Raw genomic sequence first — 22,966 nt, forward strand, 5'->3', positions numbered from 1 at the left:
TAGAAGCTGTATTGCAAAAAATAAATTCTCTAATAACAACAGTCAATTATAAAATTGCTTAGAATAAAAAATACAAACCGTCTAAGGTATACATAGCCTAAAAATACCAATATCAATTTTTTTTGTTTTTTTCATCGTCATTTCAAGAGCCATAATTTTTATATTTTTCTGTCGTAGCTTTATGCGGGCTTGTATTTTGTGGGACATTTTATATATTTTTTGGGGTTGGAAGAAAAAACAACAACAAATTCACCATCTTATGGGGTTTGTTTATTTTAGTGTGAGGGAGACTTTGTTTTATTAAACTTTTTAAACTTAATTTTACTTTTTTTTGTTCCACTACGGTACTTAAAGCAGCGATTGTTAGATGTCAGATACTTATGCCATGATTTATTAGGCCCCTGACTTCAATGGTAAGCCATAGCGCCGAAGGACAGACAGAGGGAGTTCTGGAGCATCTAAGGGGTTAAATGGCCGGTAGCAGAGGTTACAGCGTTACAGCTGTCAATCTCCACCTTGTTTTCGCTGATGCACGGGCACAGCTTCTTTGTATATTGTGATCACCCTGTACATGTACGGCTTTATGCCTTAACACAAAGCATTCCATGACATGCATAAACATCCAGTGGCGTAGCTAAAGAGGTCACAACAGTTGCAACTGCGACCAGGCCCCTAAGCCGCAGGGCCCCCATTGACACACAGCGCTGACCGCGCTAGTCCCGCTTCCAACTGACTCTGTGTCCGCAGGACGCGCATTCAGTTGGGTTCAATGCTGGAGCCTTGCTCCAGAATTCACTGAGCAGCGAGCAGCTCGGCGCCGGCAGGCGCAATTTAGTTACGTTATCATGCCTGTCTGCACCGAGTCACTCACAGCACAGTGCAGAGGAGGAGAAGGATCCTCCACCCGTCGTGGGAACGGGGATAGGTAAGTACTTACTTCATTATTTTTCTATTAGGTACATACATATGGAGGTATTATACTGGATATGGGAGGGGGGTAGCTGCTGAGGGGGCATTATACTGTATGGGGGCATTACACTGTATTGGACCACTATGGGGGGCATTATCCTGTATGGGGGGCATTATACTGTATGTGGCAGCTATGGAGGGCATTATACTGTATGAGGGGGCATTATACTGTATGGGGGGCATTATACTGTATGGGGGGCATTATACTGTATGTGGCAGCTGTGGGTAGGCATTATAATGTGGGGGCAGCTATGGGGGGCATTATACTGTGGGGGGGAAGCTATGGGGGCATTATACTGTGGGGGCAGCTATGGGGTGCATTATACGGTGGGGTATTAGACTGTGGTGGCAGCTATGGGGGGGGGCATTATACTGTGTGGGCAACTATGGGGGTATTATACTGTGGGGTTAGCTATTGGGCATTATACTGTGGGGGCAGCTATGGGAGTATTATTGTAAAGGATCTGCCAGACACGCCCGTGGTTAGTCAGTCTGCACCTGCTCCTAAGTCTGAGAGATTGACTTCATCTTCTACCACTCAGGCTGGGAGGCTTAGGAGTGGGAGAGCCTATCACAGCCTGGCCATCACAGCCTGGCCAGACGGAGCTAGCTCCCGCCCTCTGTCTATTTATACCTGCATTTCCTGCTCCTCCTTTGCCTGTGATTCTTTCCTGTTTCCTGGCTCTGCTGCTCCTGCTATGATTATTGACCTTGCTTCATTTTGACCATGGCTTTACTGACTATGCTCCTGCTCTGCGATTTGTACCTCGTACACTCCTGGTTTGACTCGGCTCGTTCACTACTCTTGTTGCTCACTGTGTTGCCGTGGGCAACTGCCCCATTTCCCTTAGCTTCTGTGTACCCCTGTCTGTTTCTCTGTTGTGCACTTATTGAGTGTAGGGACCGTTGCCCAGTTGTACGCCGTCGCCTAGGACGGGCCGTTGCAAGTAGGCAGGGACTGAGTGGCGGGTAGATTAGAGCACACCTTTTCTACCCTGTCCCTGACACAACTATGGACCCCCTTGAGACCCTGGCTCAGCAAATGCAGGGCCTCTGCCTAAACGTCCAGGCCCTGGCTCAGAAGGGCAACCAGCATGATGCTACCCTGGTAGTGCCCCCCACCTCACCTCTTGAACCCCACCTCAAGTTGCCTGACCGGTTCTCAGGGGACCGGAAGACTTTTTTCTCCTTTCGGGAGAGTTGTAGGCTCTATTTCCGTTTAAAGCCCCACTCCTCAGGTTCTGAGAGCCAGCGAGTGGGTATAATTATGTCCCGGCTCCAGGACGGGCCCCAAGAATGGGCCTTCTCCTTGGCTCCTGACGCCCCTGAACTTTCCTCTGTTGATCTTCTCTTTTCTGCTCTCGGGCTCATATATGACGAGACTGATAAGACTGCCTTTGCCGAGAGTCAGCTGGTGACCTTACGTCAGGGTAAGAGACCTGTTGAGGAGTACTGCTCTGACTTTAGGAAGTGGTGTGTAACTTCTCGGTGGAATGACCCTGCCTTGAGGTGCCAGTTTAGATTGGGTCTGTCGAACGCCCTGAAAGACCTGTTAGTTAGCTATCCCTCTTCTGACTCCCTAGATCAGGTTATGGCTTTAGCGGTACGTCTTGACCGACGTCTCAGGGAACGACGACTGGAACGTTTTTATGCCTTCCCCTCTGACCCCCCCATGATGGCTCCCGAGGTTCCGTTGCTTCATTCTTCCACGGAAAACTCGGATGAACCTATGTAACTCGGGGCCTCCGTGTCTCCCCAACAACGTAGAGAGTTCCGCAGGAAGAATGGTCTCTGCTTCTACTGTGGGGATGACAAGCATCAAGTGAACAACTGTCCTAGGCATAAGAATAAGCAGCCGGAAGAACTTCCGCGCCTAAGTGACCATCGGGGAGGTCATTTGGGCGCACAGGTATTTCCCGTATATATGAAACCTAATAAGATCTTGCTTCCCTTTCAGGTCTCTTTTGAGGGTAGGTCTGCCACCGGCAGTGCCTTCGTGGATTCAGGGTTTTCTGCTAATATTATGTCTGTGGATTTTGCTATGTCTCTAGCTATGCCATTGATTGACTTGCCTAAACCTGTCCCGGTAGTGGGTATCGACTCCACTCCTCTTGCTAATGGTTATTTTACACAGCATACCCCTGTTTTTGAACTCCTTGTTGGCTCCATGCATTTGGAGCAGTGCTCTGTACTGGTGATGCAGGGATTATCGTCCGATTTGGTTTTAGGCCTTCCCTGGTTGCAGATGCATAATCCCACGTTTACCTGGAATATTGGGGGTCTTACCAAATGGGGTAATGAATGCATGACGTCATGTTTTTCTGTTAATTTTATCTCTCTCCCTGAGGAGGTGAACACTCTACCTGAGTTTATTCAGGACTTCGCTGATGTTTTTTCTATAAAGGCCTCCGAAGTGTTACCTCCTCATAGAGAATTCGATTGCGCAATCGATTTGGTACCAGGAGCTAAGCTCCCTAAGGATAGGATATTTAATCTCTCTTGTCCCGAACGTGAAGCCATGAGAGAGTATATCCAGGAATGCCTGGCCAAGGGTTACATTCGCCCCTCTACTTCTCCGGTAGGTGCTGGCTTCTTCTTCGTAGGGAAGAAGGATGGTGGTCTTAGGCCGTGCATTGACTACCGAAACTTGAATAAGGTCACTGTAAGGAACCAGTATCCCCTTCCTTTGATTCCTGATCTCTTCAATCAGGTTCAGGGGGCACAATGGTTCTCTAAGTTTGATCTACGGGGGGCTTATAACCTTATCCGCATCAAAGAGGGGGATGAGTGGAAGACTGCGTTTAACACGCCCGAAGGTCATTTCGAATACCTCGTCATGCCCTTTGGGTTGTGTAATGCTCCCGCGGTCTTCCAGAATTTCATAAATGAGATTTTAAGAGACTACCTGGGGGTATTTCTTGTAGTGTACCTTGATGACATACTTGTGTTTTCCAAGGACTGGTCCTCCCACATTGAGCATGTCAGGAAGGTGCTCCAGGCCCTTCGGGAAAAACTGTTTGCTAAAACCGAAAAATGTGTGTTTGGGGTGCAGGAGATACCATTTTTGGGTCAAATCCTCACTCCTCATGAATTCCGCATGGACAATGCCAAGGTTCAGGCTGTGGCTGAATAGGTCCAACCTGCCTCCCTGAAGGCGTTACAGTGCTTCCTGGGGTTTGCTAATTATTACAGGAGATTTATTGCTAACTTCTCGGTCATCGCTAAGCCTCTTACGGATCTTACTCGCAAAGGTGCTGACCTCCTCCACTGGCCTCCAGAGGCGGTCCAGGCTTTTGAGGTCCTTAAGAAGTGCTTTATCTCGGCCCCTGTGCTGATTCAGCCTAACCAAATGGAGCCATTCATCGTGGAGGTTGACGCCTCCGAGGTGGGAGTGGGTGCTGTCTTGTCCCAGGGTACCAGGTCCCTCACCCATCTCCGTCCCTGTGCCTACTTCTCCAGGAAGTTCTCGCCCACTGAGAGTAACTATGATATTGGCAACCGCAAACTCTTAGCCATTAAATGGGCATTTGAAGAGTGGCGCCACTTCCTGGAGGGGGCTAGGCACCAGGTAATGGTCCTTACTGACCACAAGAATCTGGTTTTCCTAGAATCTGCCCGGAGGCTAAACCCGAGACAAGCTCGATGGGCGTTATTTTTTACCAGATTCAACTTTTTGGTTACCTATAGGGCTGGGTCTAAAAATATTAAGGCTGATAAACTGTCGCGTAGCTTCATGGCCAGCCCTCCTTCGGAGGAAGATCCTGCTTGTATTTTGCCTCCAAGTATAATCATTTCCTCTATTGATTCTGATTTAGTCTCTGAGATTGCGGCTGATCAAGGTTCAGATCCCGGGAACCTTCCTGAGAACAAGCTGTTTGTTCCCCTGCAATTCCGGCTAAGGGTACTTAGGGAAAATCATGACTCCGCACTATCTGGTCATCCAGGCATCCTGGGTACCAAGCACCTCATTGCCAGAAACTATTGGTGGCCTGGGTTGCCTAAAGACGTTAAGGCCTACGTCGCCGCTTGTGAAGTTTGTGCTAGGTCCAAGACTCCCAGGTCCCGACCAGCGGGCTTACTACGTTCTTTGCCCATTCCCCAGAGACCTTGGACCCATATCTCCATGGATTTTATCACCGATTTGCCTCCGTCTCAAGGTGGGAGTGGGTGCTGTCTTGTCCCAGGGTACCAGGTCCCTCACCCATCTCCGTCCCTGTGCCTACTTCTCCAGGAAGTTCTCGCCCACTGAGAGTAACTATGATATTGGCAACCGCGAACTCTTAGCCATTAAATGAGAATTTGAAGAGTGGCGCCACTTCCTGGAGGGGGCTAGGCACCAGGTAACGGTCCTTACCGACCACAAGAATCTGGTTTTCTTAGAATCTGCCCGGAGGCTAAACCCGAGACAACCTCGATGGGCGTTATTTTTTACTAGATTCAACTTTTTGGTCACCTATAGGGCTGGGTCTAAAAATATTACTCACGTAGCTTCATGGCCAGCCCTTCTTCGGAGGAAGATCCTGCTTGTGTTTTGCCCCCCGGTATAATCATTTCCTCTGTTGATTCTGACTTAGCCTCCGAAATTGCGGCTGATCAAAGTTCAGCTCCCGGGAACCTTCCTGAGAACAAGCTGTTTGTTCCCCTGCAATTCCGGCTAAGGGTACTTAGGGAAAATCATGACTCCGCACTATCTGGTCATCCAGGCATCCTGGGTACCAAGCACCTCATTGCCAGAAACTATTGGTGGCCTGGGTTGCCTAAAGACGTTAAGGCCTACGTCGCCGCTTGTGAAGTTTGTGCTAGGTCCAAGACTCCCAGGTCCCGACCAGCGGGCTTACTACGTTCTTTGCCCATTCCCCAGAGACCTTGGACCCATATCTCCATGGATTTTATCACCGATTTGCCTCCGTCTCAAGGTGGGAGTGGGTGCTGTCTTGTCCCAGGGTACCAGGTCCCTCACCCATCTCCGTCCCTGTGCCTACTTCTCCAGGAAGTTCTCGCCCACTGAGAGTAACTATGATATTGGCAACCGCGAACTCTTAGCCATTAAATGAGCATTTGAAGAGTGGCGCCACTTCCTGGAGGGGGCTAGGCACCAGGTAACGGTCCTTACCGACCACAAGAATCTGGTTTTCTTAGAATCTGCCCGGAGGCTAAACCCGAGACAACCTCGATGGGCGTTATTTTTTACTAGATTCAACTTTTTGGTCACCTATAGGGCTGGGTCTAAAAATATTACTCGCGTAGCTTCATGGCCAGCCCTTCTTCGGAGGAAGATCCTGCTTGTGTTTTGCCCCCCGCTATAATCATTTCCTCTGTTGATTCTGACTTAGCCTCCGAAATTGCGGCTGATCAAAGTTCAGCTCCCGGGAACCTTCCTGAGAACAAGCTGTTTGTTCCCCTGCAATTCCGGCTAAGGGTACTCAGGGAAAATCATGACTCTGCACTATCTGGCCATCCAGGCATCCTGGGTACCAAGCATCTCATTGCCAGAAACTATTGGTGGCCTGGGTTGCTTAAAGACGTTAAGGTGTACGTCGCCGCTTGTGAAATTTGTGCTAGGTCCAAGACTCCCAGGTCCCGACCAGCGGGCTTACTATGTTCTTTGCCCATTCCCCAGAGACCTTGGACCCATATCTCCATGGATTTTATCACCGATTTGCCTCCGTCTCAAGGCAAGTCGGTGGTGTGGGTTGTAGTACACCGCTTCAGTAAGATGTGCCACTTTGTGCCCCTCAAGAAACTACCCAATGCTAAGACGTTAGCTACCTTGTTTGTCAAACACATCCTGCATCTTCAATCGGGTTCCTGTCTATATTGTTTCTGACAGAGGGGTACAATTTGTTTCATTGTTTTGGAGAGCCTTCTGTAAAAAGTTGGAGATTGATCTGTCCTTCTCCTCGGCCTTCCATCCTGAAACTAATGGCCAAACTGAGAGGACTAATCAGTCTCTAGAACAATATTTAAGGTGTTTTATCTCTGACTGTCAATATGATTGGGTCTCCTTCATTTCCCTCGCCGAATTTTCCCTTAATAACCGGGTCAGTAACTCGTCAGGGGTCTCCCCCCTTTTCTGCAATTTTGGGTTTAATCCACGGTTCTCCTCCATTTCCCCTGGTGGTTCCAACAATCCCGAGGTAGATGTCGTTCATCGGGAACTGTGCAGAGTCTGGGCCCAGGTTCAGAAGAACCTAGAGGCGTCCCAGAGCATACAAAAGACTCAGGCAGATAGAAGACGTTCTGCTAACCCCTTGTTTGTGGTCAGGGATCTGGTGTGGCTATTTTCAAAAAATTTGCGCCTTAAAATCCCGTCAAAAAAATTTGCTCCCCGGTATATAGGGCCGTACAAGGTCATTGAAGTCCTTAACCCTGTCTCCTTCCGACTGGAGTTACCCCCGTCTTTTCGAATACATGACGTGTTTCATGCCTCCCTCCTTAAACGCTGCTCCCCGTCCTTGGCTCCCTCGAGGAAACCTCCGGTCCCTGTTCTCACCCCTGAAGGGGTAGAATTCGAGGTGGCCAAGATTGTGGACAGCAGGATGGTCAAAGGCTCCCTCCAGTACCTGGACCATTGGAGAGGATACGGGCCTGAGGAGAGGACTTGGGTACCCGCCCGGGATGTTCACGCTGGGGCATTGCTCAGGAGGTTCCATCTTCGGTTCCCCAAAAAGCCAGGTCCACCTAGAAAGGGTCCAGGGGCCCCTCATAAAAGGGGGGCTACTGTAAAGGATCTGCCAGACACAGCTTCTGTGTCGACACCCGTGGTTAGTCAGTCTGCACCTGCTCCTAAGTCTGAGAGATTGACTTCATCTTCTACCACTCAGGCTGGGAGGCTTAGGAGTGGGAGAGCCTATCACAGCCTGGCCAGACGGAGCTAGCTCCCGCCCTCTGTCTATTTATACCTGCATTTCCTGCTCCTCCTTTGCCTGTGATTCTTTCCTGTTTCCTGGCTCTGCTGCTCCTGCTATGATTATTGACCTTGCTTCATTTTGACCCTGGCTTTACTGACTACGCTCCTGCTCTGCGATTTGTACCTCGTACACTCCTGGTTTGACTCGGCTCGTTCACTACTCTAGTTGCTCACTGTGTTGCCGTGGGCAACTGTCCCATTTCCCTTAGCTTCTGTGTACCCCTGTCTGTTTGTCTGTCGTGCATTTATTGAGCGTAGGGACCGTCGCCCAGTTGTACGCCGTCGCCTAGGACGGGCCTTTGCAAGTAGGCAGGGACTGAGTGGCGGGTAGATTAGGGCTCACCTGTCTGTCTCCATACCCCGTCATTACAATTATACTGTGGTGGTCAGCTATGGGGGCATTGTACTCTGTGGGGGGGGCATTATACTGTGTGGGGGGCAGCTATGGGGTTATTATACTGTGTGGTGTCATTATACCGTGGGGCAGCTATGGGGGGCATTATACTGTGGTGACATTCATGGAGTCTGTCGGCAAGGCAGCTGGGCATAGGCATGTGCAAAGGTCTGGTGGTGTTGGGGAGGGGTAGGGGGGCCCAAGCTAAATTCTTGCACCAGGGCCCATAAGCCTTTAGCTACCCTCCTGTAAACATCATATTGTGTTCAGGGGTTAATCAGAAACTAAACTGAATGTTTAAAAGGAAGGTGTCATGATTTATCTATTTTTAGTAATTATATTGCTTTTTATGTAATGTAAAGATTTTTTTTTATTTATGTTGTCACTTTCAACTTTTTAATAACACTTTTACTTCTCTATGAGGCTGCCATTTTTTTCATCTCTGTATGTGCGGATTAACGACACATACTAAGGTGCTATACGGCACATACAATCGCATAGAAAATGCGAACGGGAGTCGTTCCATTCTCAGAAGCGTGCGCCGTCTGTGTCACACACAGACCAGAACGAAGCTTGTTCTTAGAGAGAAATCCGGCGTCATTTTCATGTGGAACGGAAGCTGCTGCCAGACAGTAAGATGACGACTTCCAGCCGCGGCTTCCGGCCATATGTTCAACAAAGCGAAGGCGCAAGGAAAAGGAGCGTAGGCGGCAAGAATTTTGTAAGACGCTCAGAAAATGGCGGCACCGTGTAGGCAATTTGAAGACATTCAAACCCTGCCCCCGCCTGGCACTAGCCAGAAGAAGGGAGGAGGGATTGTGTGAGGATACTAGAGGAGAGTGTGTCCACCCCAAATTTGCAGCAGAAATCAATGAGGTTGCTTTACCACAGTGACCATGCTGTAATTTTGGAAACTGCTCCCTCTAGTGGCCAAACCAGTGGAAACTGCTCCCTCTAGGGGCCAACACATGGAAATATTATAAATTAGAATCTAATTTATAATATTTTCTGACTTGTGAAAAAATGTTAAAACATTAAAACAATGTGTAATCAGTTATATACTCATTGTTTAACTGAAAAAAATAAAAATAAATTTCTAGCGACACATTCCCTTTAAGTAAATCATGTTTTAGATCACATGTTGAGAGCATATACTGTAACTGACACATTATATTTAAATAAAATGTATGTTTATTTAATCTACAGTATTTTAACCATAACTTCAACACAAGTAGGAAGAAAAATATAAATGACATTGTTGTGAAACATTCTACAACTCCATTTAATCAAGCAGAAGAGTATACATCATGTTACAGCAATACAGTGGTGAGTGTTAAGTACAAGCATTACGTGATATAATTCAGGTAATAAGCAAATAAATATAATGTACAATTGCCTTCAAGTAAGGTTCCATATAATACAACTTCGAGAACTGTGGTACTTCGTATTGACAAAAAAAAGGATCTGTTCTATAGGAACATAAGGGTAGGTCTTTATAATAAACAGGACAAAAGAACGTAGAAGGGTTGCCAATAGCAAACTATGCAAGAAAAATTACAGCTGTAATCTCAATGGATGCTAAGGGCAACACCACTTGATTCACAGACGTGAATATAAAGTCTAATGTACTTGCTTATGTAATTGTTTGTATATCGAATATTTTTTCCTAATTTACGTATAGAACATAAATTATATGTACGTAATAGTACGTATAAAATATATGTTAATTTCTCTGTAAAGCGGAACGTAAAGTTTTGCTATAGGTTTAAAAGATTTATTCAAAATGTGATGATGCTGAGAAAATCAATGCAATGGACAAGCTGCGAGAGCTAATACTGTATTCTCACAGCGAGATCTCCCAAAAACCTTACCAAACCCGATTGTGTCAATTCCACTCAACCCTACTTCAATAAATACAGCAAACATAATGTAAACATGAAAAGCGAGAAAATACACTGAAATAATGTGCAATCAGCATCGAGATGAACATCAATTTACAATTGTGCATATAAATATACAGTATTACATTTAAGTGTTAAAGAACTAAAAATAGTTTGTTTTGTTTTAAAGGCCCCTAAATGTTTGTAGTCCATTCTCCCTAACATTTGCAGTTTTTATTGGCGGAATCTTTACACTTTTAAAGGCTAGCCCAAAAAAATGACAATTCCAGGTTTAAGGACATGTTTCATGAATACTTGCATTCCCCTTGAAATAACAATGCTGCAGCATCTTTTCTATCTGTGTTGAGCTGTTCCTTTGTTATTCTTCCTGGAAATGTATGAATAAATTGGGTGTTACCAGTCTCCTTGTAAAAGGGGCGTGTCTCTACACACTCTGACACTGTCCAATCAGTGCCGACAGTCTCAGATTGTGTAGGGACACACCCTATTGATACACCCAGTTGTCAAATTATTCAGACATTTCAAATTGGAATAACAGAGGAATGGCACAATGCATAGTTCTAAGAAAAGATGCTCTAGAATTGTTATTTCACAAAGAATACAATCATTTAATAAACAGACATGCCAGGACAGCGCACATATCCTCTTTCATGGCAATGAGTCATGATACAAGGTGTTTACTTACTGAGACCAGTCTAATCTTGGTGAAAAATAGAATGTAAGGGAGAATGGACTCCCATTAAATTGAGATTTTTCACCATTTCTAACTATGTAAGTATCCATCAAATTATACACATTCATAATGAAGCAACATTTAATATGACAATATTTATTTTCACATTAGTGCACATTGGGGCATATGTTTCAATTTGCCATAAAGTAAATTAAGTATAACAGGGTCTTAGGTGGTGTGCTCGGTATTTATGAAACAGTTGAGATCTTTTTTAAGACCATTGATGACATCAATTGCACTTCTGAAATTTGTATTTCCAAAAAGTTTATGGCAGGAAAGTGGCTTGTCATAGCTGGTGGAAAATATTTATAAATGTCTGAAGGGCTGCCATAGAACTTGTGACAGTTGTATTAGGGCTTGTCCGCACGTAGCAGAATTGCTGCGTATTTTCTGTCTGGAATTGCGGACAGAAAATATGCAGCAGAATACAGTAGCAGCAAATTGGGTGAGATTTAACAAATGTCATCCACACGCTGCGTAAAAATTCTGAGCAGAAATTGACCCCCGTATTTTTCGGACAGCAGCATGTCAATTTTCCCACTGCGGAAAGTGGACTGAATTGCTGCATTTTTCAGAGGAGATGTCACCATCTCCTTGCATTGTGAAAAACGCAACGAAATACGCACCATTTTCTGCAGTTAAAAACTCAGGAAAATGTGTGATTTTGCCGCAACGGAAAGTCTGATACTTTCAACGGAATTGCTGCAGAAATTTTCTGCAGCAATTCCATTACGTGTGAACAACCGCTTACAGTCTATAGCAGTAGAGATACATATCATGAGTCATGAGAAATTTTAAGGACAGATCGCAGAATAGTTTATTTCTTAGAGCTACATGTGGCCAATATGTTTAATGAAAATAGTGTGGATGGCATGATAAGCCATACTTTTAGGCCATGGTTACATGGCTATTGTGGGTAGAAAAAAAAAACAGGGCTGATTTCAAGAGAAATCAGCCTCTGAAAAATAGGTGTTAAGCCCCATGCACACGTCCATGCAGTATTTACGGTCAGTAAATATACAGTATTTATTATTTATTAATTATTCCAGTGTGATTGGTGTAACTTTATAAATAGTTTTTTACTTTTTCAGATAGAGCTGCTCTGTATTCTCTATACAGAGCAGCTGTATCTTGCACTAGATCCTGCTCCTGTCAGATTTGCGGGACTGATGGATTCTCGTGTCCTGTGTGTCTCTGTTATCTATCACATAAACTTAGATGTGATGGATTACAGGTGGATCCTGCGTGTCAGAGGCTCGCAGGACCCGCTGTCACTGAACCCGTGAGGTCCGCGGCACTGACGGATTCAGGTCATAGCGAACTATACAGCTGCTCTGTATAGAGAATACAGAGCAGCTGTATCTCAAAAAGTAAAAATAATTTTTAATAAAGACTATTTACTAACACAGTGACTGACCTGCAAAGGTGTACATAGCCTTTAAGTTTCATTCATCATGCAACTCTGCAGGAGAGATAAACATTAACCAGCTGACTACCCCGGAATTTATAGCTGATCAAGGGATGTCCCATCAAGAACCAGCAACGATCAACACATCATCAGGGGACCAATCAGAAGAACAGGGGTTGTCCAAACTGGCAATCCCTTTTAAAGTGGATGCATGGTTGTGGGTTTAAAAGCCTGTGTCACTATCTTTGGATAATGCTTACTTGCTATTTATTTTATTCTGCGTTGGCTGCGTTTTTTGCTCTGCTCCATTAGGGGACAGTTATGAGAGTCTGAGATCCATTTCTTTTCTCAAAAGGGGCTCACACTGCTGCTCACATACCCCTAACCCCCGCCTTACACTGTAGCTCTGTCTGTTCAGAATGGCTGCTGTGTAAAAGCACAAGCCCACTACAAGCTAACAACAAAGTGACTGTATGAAGGGCTGATTTATATTATAGCAAGAATACAATGGTTATCAACACAAGTAAATAAATCACAAACAAGAACAAGAAGAGTATCAGTTCACTGCAACACCTATATTAAGGCAAATAAGCCTCACTGCTGAGAAATGCTGGAGATCTGATTTTAAGTTCATGTTGACCTTTTGAATACCATTTTACGGTTTACACCTAGAAATATTCCACGTAAAATGATAGAAGCTAAGCTGTTAAAGAAGTGTCAGCAGAATTGTGAATACAACTCTGTGATATAATACAGGTTCCTATTTAGTCGGGATTCACACGACAGAGTTTCCCGGCCGGGTGCCGGCCGTTCATAAATCGGCCGGCACCCAGCTGCATTAGGAATAATAGACCCCTAATGGTGCTATTCACACGACCGAATTTTTGACGGCCGGTAAAACCGGCCGTCAAAAAATAGGACATGCTCTATTTTCAGCCGGGTGCCCGGCCGCCCGGCTCCCATAGAAGTCTATGGGGCCGGGTAATACCCGGCCATCACCGGAATGTGAGTGATGGCCGGGTCTACCGTCGCTCGCGCACTCTCTCCTCCTCCTCACAGTGCAGAGTGCATGTGAGGAGGAGGAGGGTCTTTTATTGCTCGCTGTAGGAGTCGGAATCCCCAATCCCCGGCCGGGGATTGGGGATTCCGCTACAGGAGAAGTGCGTGACTACACTGTCCAGATATGGACACAGCGAAGTCACGCACTTCTGCAGCGGAATCCCCGACTCTATGGCCGGGGATGCCGCTACAGGAGAAGTGCGTGACTACACTGTCCATATATGGACACAGCGAAGTCACGCACTTCTGCAGCGGAATCCCCGACTCTATGGCCGGGGATGCCGCTACAGGAGAAGTGAGTGACTACACTGTCCATATATGGACACAACGAAGTCACGCACTTCTGCAGCGGAATCCCCGACTCTATGGCCGGGGATGCCGCTACAGGAGAAGTGCATGACTACACTGTCCATATATGGACACAGCAAAGTCACGTACTTCTGCAGCGGAATCCCCGACTCTATGGCCGGGGATTCCGCTACAGGAGAAGTGAGTGACTACACTGTCCATATATGGACACAGTGACGTCACTCACTTCTGAAGCGGAATTCCCGACCTGTGGCAGGGAATTCCTCTTCAGGAGAAGTCAGTGACTACACTGTCCATATATGGACATTGAAGTCAGTGACTTCTCCTGGAAGGGGGGGGGGGATGGGTGCAACCTACAGGGGGCTGTGTGGGATCACCTACAGGGGACTTGGTGGCATCACCTACAGGGGGCTGGGTGGCATCACCTACAGGGGGCAGGGTGGAATCACCTACAGGGGGCAGGGTGGCATCACCTACAGGGGGCAGGTTGGGTGGCATCACCTACAGGGGGCTGGTGGGTGGCATCACCTACAGGGGGCAGGGTGGCATCACCTACAGGGGGCAGGGTGGCATCGCCTACAGGGGGCATGGTGGCATCGCCTACAGGGGGCAGGGTGGCATCGCCTACAGGGGGCTGTGTGGCATCGCCTACAGGTGGCTGTGTGGCATCGCCTACAGGGGGCTTGGTGGCATCGCCTACAGGGGGCTTGGTGGCATTACCTACAGGGGACTTGGTGGCATTACCTACAGGGGGCAGGGTGGAATCACCTACAGGGGGCAGGGTGGCATCACCTACAGGGGGCAGGGTGGGTGGCATCACCTACAGGGGGCTGGTGGGTGGCATCACCTACAGGGGGCAGGGTGGCATCACCTACAGGGGGCAGGGTGCCATCGCCTACAGGGGGCTTGGTGGCATTACCTACAGGGGACTTGGTGGCATTACCTACAGGGGGCAGGGTGGAATCACCTACAGGGGGCAGGGTGGCATCACCTACAGGGGGCAGGGTGGGTGGCATCACTTACAGGGGCTGGTGGGTGGCATCACCTACAGGGGGCAGGGTGGCATCGCCTACAGGGGGCTGGGTGGCATTACCTACAGGGGGCTGGGTGGCATTACCTACAGGGAGCTGGGTGGCATTACCTACAGGGGACAGGGTGGTATTCCTACAGGGGGCTGGGTGGCATCGCCTACAGGGGGCAGGGTGGCATCACCAACAGGGGGCTGTGTGGCATCACCTACAGGGGGCTGGGTGGCATTACCTGCAGGGGGCTGGGTGGCATTACCTACAGGGGGCTGGGTGGCATTACCTACCAGGGGGGCTGTGGCATTATCTACAAAGGGCTGTGTGTGGCAACAAATTTAAATGAAATTCATCCGATTTTAAAACGGACAGGGAAAAAAACGGATGCAAATCGGCCGGTAAAAACGGCAACTCGGCCCGGAACGGAATCGGAACGGATGCAAATCGGATGCAAACCGGCCGGGAAAATCGGCCAAAAACGGCCGATTTTCCCGGCCGACACTCGGACCCTGTCGTGTGAATGAGGCCTTAAGATCAGTGCTAGATAATTAAAGACAATGTTATTCAACTTTTTTACTTTTATAAGTAAGGCTTTCTATTGTAATGCCTCCGTTGCTAATGGTTTCCGTTTGTCTCTGTTCTGTAAGGTTTCCATTGTTTTGACAGAATCAATAGTGTAGTCGACTACGCTATTGATTCCGCTGAAAAAACGGAAACCTTACAGAACAGAGACAAACGGAAACCATTAGCAACGGAATCATTACCATTGAAATCAATGGTAATGCAAACTCAAAGCTATGGTTTCCGTTCATGGATTCCCCTGACGGAAAGGACTGACGGAACCCATGAACGGAACCCAGGCACAGATGTGAACGAAGCCTAAAGTGTAAACTTGTGTTCAAAACTTTAGAGCTAAATCCGGTTAAAAGATCAAAAAACTTTGTGAATCGCTTACCTTTTAACTTAACTTAATTTTTAAGTCCAATATCATGTACTGATTATGGAAGAGCTCTGCCACCCCATTTGAAAATGTGATGAAGTGAAATGTAGTGAGATGTATTGGCTTAGCGGGTGCTTTATTTTACAGACAGCTGCTTCGTTCTAGGGAACTGTTGGGTCACACGAGCTCCATTCTGGCCACCCAAATCCTACAGTGTCTGCCGTAGATACGGGAATAAAGTCTCTCAATGCAAATCTGAGACTCACATTGAGGTTCTCATACACTTGCATTGAGAGACTGACTTCCGGTCTCTACAACAGACGCTGTAGGCGTCAAATTGGAGATCACGTGACCTATCGGCAGCCCGGAACGGAGTAGCTACCTGTAAAATGAAGTACCTGGTAAGCCAATACACCTCACTACATTTCACTTCCCCACATTTTAAAATGCGGGAGCAGAAAAAAAAAATATTTTGCAAATATCTTTAAAGCAGTTAGAGCTCTGTTTTACTGAAACAAAGCTCAAAATCCACTGTATACATATACACGCCTTGGAAAAGTCTGCAAAAGTAAATAGGATCGGCACTACTGCCATAATTTCTTCCCCACTGATCTCTCAAATGATATATCATAAAGGGGGGTTGGTAGATTAGAGTGTACTTTCCATTGTGCGTGTAGATGCTACATTTTCCTACTATATTTCAGAGGTCCACTCTGAAATGTCCTCCATAAAATAATGGAAATGCAAAAATGAAAGGTATGTAGTTGGCGTGACTTTACTTTTATAGTTATCCACTGATGATATAGTATATGTAGGAGAAAGTGATATTTATGATCTCAGAACATTAAGACTGAGGCTACAAGGCGACTTTGGTCACTACACGTCGCATGGCCAAAGATTGCTATGTGATAACAGTGTTGCGCTGGCTGCATTGCAGTAATGAAAGTAAATGTGGCCACTTTGCAACCTGTAGGTGGCCACGTCCGCAACACGACAGCCGCAAATAATTCAAACTTGCGGTTCGCAACACAGCCACATTCTTTTTTATTACTGCGATGCAGCAAACACGACAATGCAATGCAATGTGTCATGGCCACAGTCGACGTGTAGCTACTGCCTAATTCGCATAATAGCTTCATTGATGCCAGTGGAGAGGCCAACAGCAATACTCTGAGGTCTCTGAGCTACGAGCCAAAAGGGCAGGGCAATCTGAAGGCAGTCATGGCCCCTTATTACCCCTAATGATCAGTGGAGTTCCCAGGACCAGAAACCCCACCAAGGTTTGCAAAAAGGAGAATTAGGCAGTACATCTAAAGAAAAATAAACTTTTTATTCAGCCATGCAACATTTTAGCTCCTCAGAGCCTTTCTCGAGCCTTTCATTGGAAAGGCTCTAAGGAGCTGAAACGTTGCATGGCTGAATAAAAAGTTCCTTTTTCATTGGATATGCTGCCTGGTTCTCCTTTTTGGAGGGTGGATGGATCCAGTCCTGTCAGGCTTGCACCCTGTGCACAGACATATTCCTTTATTCAATCCTGTTTAAAACCATCTATGTATCTAGGTATTCTATGAATAAACAGTGTTAGGCCTCATGCACACGACCGTAAAAACACCCGTTATTGCGGGTCGTAATTACGACCCGCAATAACGGGCTCATAGACTTTTGTTAGCCACGGGTACCTTCTCGTTTTTCTCACGAGAAGGTGCCCGTGCCGTTAAAAAAATAGAACATGTTCTATTTTTCTATTTTACGGGCCGTGCTGCTATACTTTATAATGACAGCACGGCTCGCAAAAGCGGCCGGCTGCCCGCGGCCGGCCGTGCCCGCCCGTGCTCGTAATTACGAGTCGTAATTACGAGCACGGTCGTGTGCATGAAGCCTTAAACTGACATTAAAGCAGGATAAGTCCAATGCATTATTCCCTACAACTCAGGCCAGCAATACACAAGCATTTTTGGTTCATATTACTTGCCAGTGTTTTATTTCCATTACTATTTATAAAGAGCTGGAAATTGTTCACGTGGTGTTAGAATTACAGACATTATAAAGAACGGGAAAACTGAGAAATTTTGTAAAACATTTTTGGCAACAAAACATGAACATAATAACCGTGTTACAATAAGTTTCATATTCATGTAAGGGAAATAAAAACAACTGTATTTAAAGAGGTTGTACAAGAATAAAAAAAAGGGTATGTTTTTATTTTCCAGCAAGAGTTCTACTCTTTACAATGGGCTATGTCTTGCATTGCAGATCACCTGTATTCAATGGATCGTGGTTGAGGTGCAATATCAGACACAGTCCATGGACCAGAATGACACTGTTTCTGGACGAAAAACAGATCTTTTTTAACAATCCCATATAATCCATTTAAGTCTGAGGATTTTAGACAGTTTATGAATCATTTTATCCTCTTGCAAAAGCAAGGGACTGCATTCCCAAATGAAGCAAGTAGACACAGATTCCGATACCATTCAAACCCTTGTATGGTGGTGGACACGTATTCTGAAACTTTCCTGCTGAGAAGTTGTTTTCTGGTTTCACAGATAAGACATTGCAGCCACATTATACTCTTACACATTCAGGTACTTACATACATAAACATATGCAGATTCCTGTATCACAGTGCAGTACCAGATATCATATACAACTAGGATTGGCAGTGATCTTTCTAAAAGTCAGTTCAGCTAATTATCCCTGGTACTTTACTCCAGGGCCTGGACGACGGGTAGGACGCTACCTTTGCTCATACTAGGGGGATAGCAATTTTAATGAAAAAAAATATTTTCTGAATTTATTGATGGTTACTGCTGCTTGCTTTATTTATGTCACATCAGAGCGTTGTGCTGTCGACGGGCGCTGCTTAACCCCTTACTGGCAGTGCAGCCCCAATGCAGTGACAAGACACTGACAAAGAAAGAAGCGGAGATGGGGGGAAGCCCCATTTGCCTTGTCTGCCTAGGGCACCAGAATACCTTGTCCTGGTCCTGCTTTGCTCCTGGCATAAATGCCTTCTATCGAGATATATTCACTTGTACATTTCTGCTGCCTGTATTTACAGATTGAGTTCATTTTGGACATGTTTTGATGGATCAACTACAAACATGATAAGCTGAAACAATATGATATTGATTGACTATAAAAATGCAACTTTTTTCAGACAGCAGCAACAAAATATCTCAAGTCTGACAAAGTTAAAGTTTTACATTATAAATATCAAGTTGGTCCAGTCAAAAGTGTCACCAATTGCAGAAAAACATATTTCCTCCAACGTAATGACTATAAAGAATCTGCACTACACATAACTTATTGCTTATGGCTGTGATTCATCCTTTTATTAGATTGCAAACTGCTCAGTTTATTGGAACCAGACCACCCAGACACGGAAACACTGATAGTGTTCCAGGCTAAAAGGGCGTAACAGCTTGAAATCCAATGTCAAATACACTTATTTAGCACAAATGTGTGTAAGTAAGTAAAGTGTATGATAGGAGAGAGCCCAGATTTGGGCATGTAGTACAGCTGTGAATGTTATGAAATTTTCAAAACTATATAACAACCAGAAACCAATGTAACAGGAAAGGACATCTGAGAATCTCAAACCCTTGGAAATAGTTGGTGAGACTCTTGAGCAAGGCAGTTTTAGCTTGTGAGAGAGGAAGTGGTGAAGTTAGCCTAGTTATGCCAAGACCCGCCTTTAGTTGAATTGGCAATGGTCCAGCTGGTAAATGCCCAAGTCATCACACGGAAGGTCACAGCACCAGAACTGCTAAAATGTCTCACAGCAGACGCCACACAGCAGTGTTTCTGAAAAACAAAATACAGAACTTGTTAGTTCAACAGTTCACTTAGTTTTTTTTCCCTAATTCATTCTTTTTATTACTTTAGGCTATACTTCTCTCCAGACCTTTATTACTTGAAAGGAAAATTAGCCAGAATTTCAGGTTAAACTTTCCTTTTGCTAAGATTCTTCTGCCAAATTCTCCTTAGCAACAGACAGTAAATGCCACTCTTTTAGTAACAATATATGATGACAGGGTGGCAACTTGAGGTGTGCTGCTATAAGGAAAATCTTACAAAATGTATATATATATATATGTATATATATGTAAAATTCAAGAATGCTGTCCAATAATGACAATATAAACTTTAACCTGAAATGCCACAACCTACAATGATAAAAAAGGAGTTGAACCTTCAGATAGTTAAACAAAAATATCTTAGCACATGAGAGTGTTTTGGGAGAAACAACGGAGAAAAGAAATTGTCCTTTCTCTAGTTTTGACCATTACAATGATAATTATTTTTCTAGGACATGTATAGAAATTGTGTTTAAAGAATTCATGTTTGTGCCTGATAATCTTAAAAGAAAACTCCACCCAAGGGAGTAATTCCTATTATCTGTATTAAATAATGATATTTATTAAATTATTATATTACAATATTTATTTTGGTGCTTTTCCCGTCTCCTGCTGTTCTCCCTAATGCCATAGACATATAAGGGCCCTTGTCACGCACAGATTACGAGGCTGTATACCGTATATTCTTTAGTAACAGGGCCCTTGTCACGCAAAGGTTATGAGGCTGTATACTGTATATTCTTTAGTAGCAGGAGATACAACATATCACCCATTTAAGCACAGCATTGTTACTGCCCCTTAGAATGATATATCGAGTTCCCGTGTGCAGCTATACTTTTGTATTGGCTGTCCTCTGCACACAGGCAGTCATACAAGGCAGCAGCATCTGAATCAGGTACTTCCAAAAAAAGATGGTGGTAGATCAGCAGTATAGCAGACAGTGGATCATAGATAAAAAACACAATATTAAAAAATTATCTAGGGAGTGGCTAAGGGAAAAAGTGGTCCCAAAGGTGGAAGGTTGGTTTAATAATAATGCGAAAAGTCAAAAATGCATTCAAAAAGTAAATACATGCACATGGCAATGAGGCCAAGTTAATAGTGATTTCTCTTACACAATATACATTTGAACAGCAGCTTTAATTTTAGTTTTACATAAATTTATATTTGTCAGATTTTTTTATACCTGTACACTAGATTGTACACTACTGCTTTCTAGCAATATGTAAGGCATTCATACATTAATTTATTCATACATACATATATACATTATTCTCTATTGATTCTTCAAAATGCAAATCACTCTGATTCACTTCAAATCTCAAATCGATTCTACCATTTCTGGACAGTCTATATATTGCAACTCCTTACCGACATATTTTTACTAAATTAATATCAGTTAAATCAATTAAAATAACTAACTAAAAAGGCAAGAAATTAATAGAAAACGTTCAAATAAATGGTGATTATATCAACCACAAGTTTAACCCCTTCCCGCCGCAGCCGTTTTTTTTATTTTCACTTTCGTCTTTTCCTCCTTACCTTCCAAAGGCCATAACTTTTTTTATTTTTCCGTCGATATAGCCATATGAGAACTTGTTTTTTGTTAGACGACTTGTAGATTTCCACGGCACCATTTATTGTACCATAAAATTTAGTGGAAAACTGGAAAAAGTTTCTTCATGGGGTAGAATAGGAAAAAAACTGTGAATCCTGAATCTCTTGGGGGTTTTTGTTTTTATGGCATTCACTGTGCGGTAAAAACAGCATGTTAACTTTATTCTGCGGGCCAATACGATTGCGGCGATACCAAATTTATATAGTTTTTTTATGTTTTACTACTTTTACAAAGATAAAACTGTCAGCACATTCTGAGAGCCTTAACTTTTTTTCTTCTGCTGATTGAGCGTTATGAGGGCTTATTTTTTGCGGGGTGAGCTGTAGTTTCTATTTGTAGCATTTTGTGGTACATGAGACTTTTTGATCACTTTTTATTTAATTGATTGTGGAAGATGAAGTGACCAAAAAACCGTGATTCTGGCAGTTTAATGTTTTATTTTTTTACGGCGTTTATCGTGCAGGCTAAATAATACTATATGGTAATAGTTCGGACTTACGGATGCAGTGATATCAGTTATGTTAATTTAAAGAAAAATTACATTGTGCTTGGGGGAAAATGTAAAGAGGGAGGTTTTGAACTTTTTATATATATATATATATATATATATATATATATATATATATAAAACTTTATTTAACTGGTTTTTACTTTTTTTTATTAGTCCTCCTAAGGGGACTTGAGCAAGTAATCGTTGGATCGCTTGCATGATATACCGCTCTTTACACTGAAGTTTCGGCTGTAAGGTACAGCCGACACGCTCGTCCTATGGAGCGGGCTCAGTCTGTGAGCCCACTCCATACTCCGACACACGACGTGCACCAAATATATATGGCGGATTCCGGGAAGGGGTTAATGAATTAATAAATATCCTGTGTTTTGCACATAGAGGTTCTTATTAAACAATACATTAAATCAAACAACCGTAAAAACCGAGCATTTTATTTCTGCCACCAAATTTCAACAAACCTGCTTATAACAAGTCTGGAATATGTCACTGACCCACAGGTGCCTCAGACGCAGTACAGATTTCTGTATTTTTCTGGAATGAAAATAACAATAATTAAATTTGTTTTATAGCATATATGAAGGGAAGGCATATAAAGGAAAGAAGGCGATAAACATGAGACATATTGTAAGACTTGGACATATTGTAAGATAGCAAGGTATTCTAAAAATTTGGAATGTGCATTGCCAAAATATTGTCTTATGGCATTACTTGGGTTAATAAAGACCTATCAGAAGAAAATAATAAAATGCCCTCTATTCTGAATTAAAAAACATGGAAACTATTTTTTTAACATCTTTGCTGAGATATAATTGCTAGAAGTTACAGGCCCAAGACTGTACCTAAACTGTGGCTGCACTACTGAGAAATGCTGATGACAATACGTCCAGACTTCCATTTGCACCTAATTAATTGAACCTTGCAGGTACTGCTTTTCACAACTTTATTTTTTTTCAATTTAGCCAATTCTAGATTGGCTTGTGTCAAACAATATTGATATATATATTTATACGCACACACACACATATATATATATATATATATATATATATATATATCAGTATCTAACAGTAAGCAACAGGTGCCCACAAATATATTGTCAGCTGCTAATGACAGTTTATCAGCCACTGATGCCCCCATGTATTTATCTAGTTTATAGCAAATATATTGGGCGTATCCCCATAAAAAAAAGTTTTTTCTTTATATTCTCTAGTTAGCCCAAAATGTGAGTATTTTAACTGGTTGCCGACACAGGACGAGTATGCTCGTCCTGAGCGGCGAGCAGTTTGTGCATTAGGACGAGCATACTCGTCCTGTGTGACAGCCGTCTGTGCG

The 22,966-nt window shown here is 44.2% G+C and overlaps 1 protein-coding gene and 1 long non-coding RNA gene across 7 annotated transcripts in view; one reads left to right on the plus strand and one right to left on the minus strand.

Annotated features, from left to right (window-relative positions):
• LOC142651691 (uncharacterized) overlaps positions 1–22,966 on the plus strand; it is a 52,403-nt gene that overhangs the window by 21,543 nt on the left and 7,894 nt on the right. For 4 of the 5 annotated variants that reach the window (XR_012847692.1, XR_012847695.1, XR_012847693.1 and 1 more), the window contains one exon: positions 9,480–9,599. The exons of the other annotated variant lie outside the window; for it this stretch is intronic. This is a non-coding gene — a long non-coding RNA (uncharacterized LOC142651691). The remainder of the gene's footprint in view (positions 1–9,479; positions 9,600–22,966) is intronic. 5 annotated transcript variants of the gene reach the window in all.
• The window catches only part of MYLK4 (myosin light chain kinase family member 4), a 149,438-nt gene continuing 144,244 nt past the window's right edge, over positions 17,773–22,966 (minus strand). For both annotated transcript variants that reach the window (XM_075826693.1, XM_075826694.1), the window contains exons 13-14: positions 22,093–22,165; positions 17,773–19,452 (exon numbers count right to left, since the gene is read on the minus strand). In XM_075826693.1, the coding sequence (XP_075682808.1) occupies positions 22,118–22,165 (48 nt within the window). In that variant the 3' untranslated portion in view covers positions 17,773–19,452; positions 22,093–22,117. The remainder of the gene's footprint in view (positions 19,453–22,092; positions 22,166–22,966) is intronic.

Source organism: Rhinoderma darwinii, chromosome 5, assembly GCF_050947455.1.
Source record: "Rhinoderma darwinii isolate aRhiDar2 chromosome 5, aRhiDar2.hap1, whole genome shotgun sequence".
Lineage (NCBI taxonomy): Eukaryota > Metazoa > Chordata > Amphibia > Anura > Rhinodermatidae > Rhinoderma > Rhinoderma darwinii.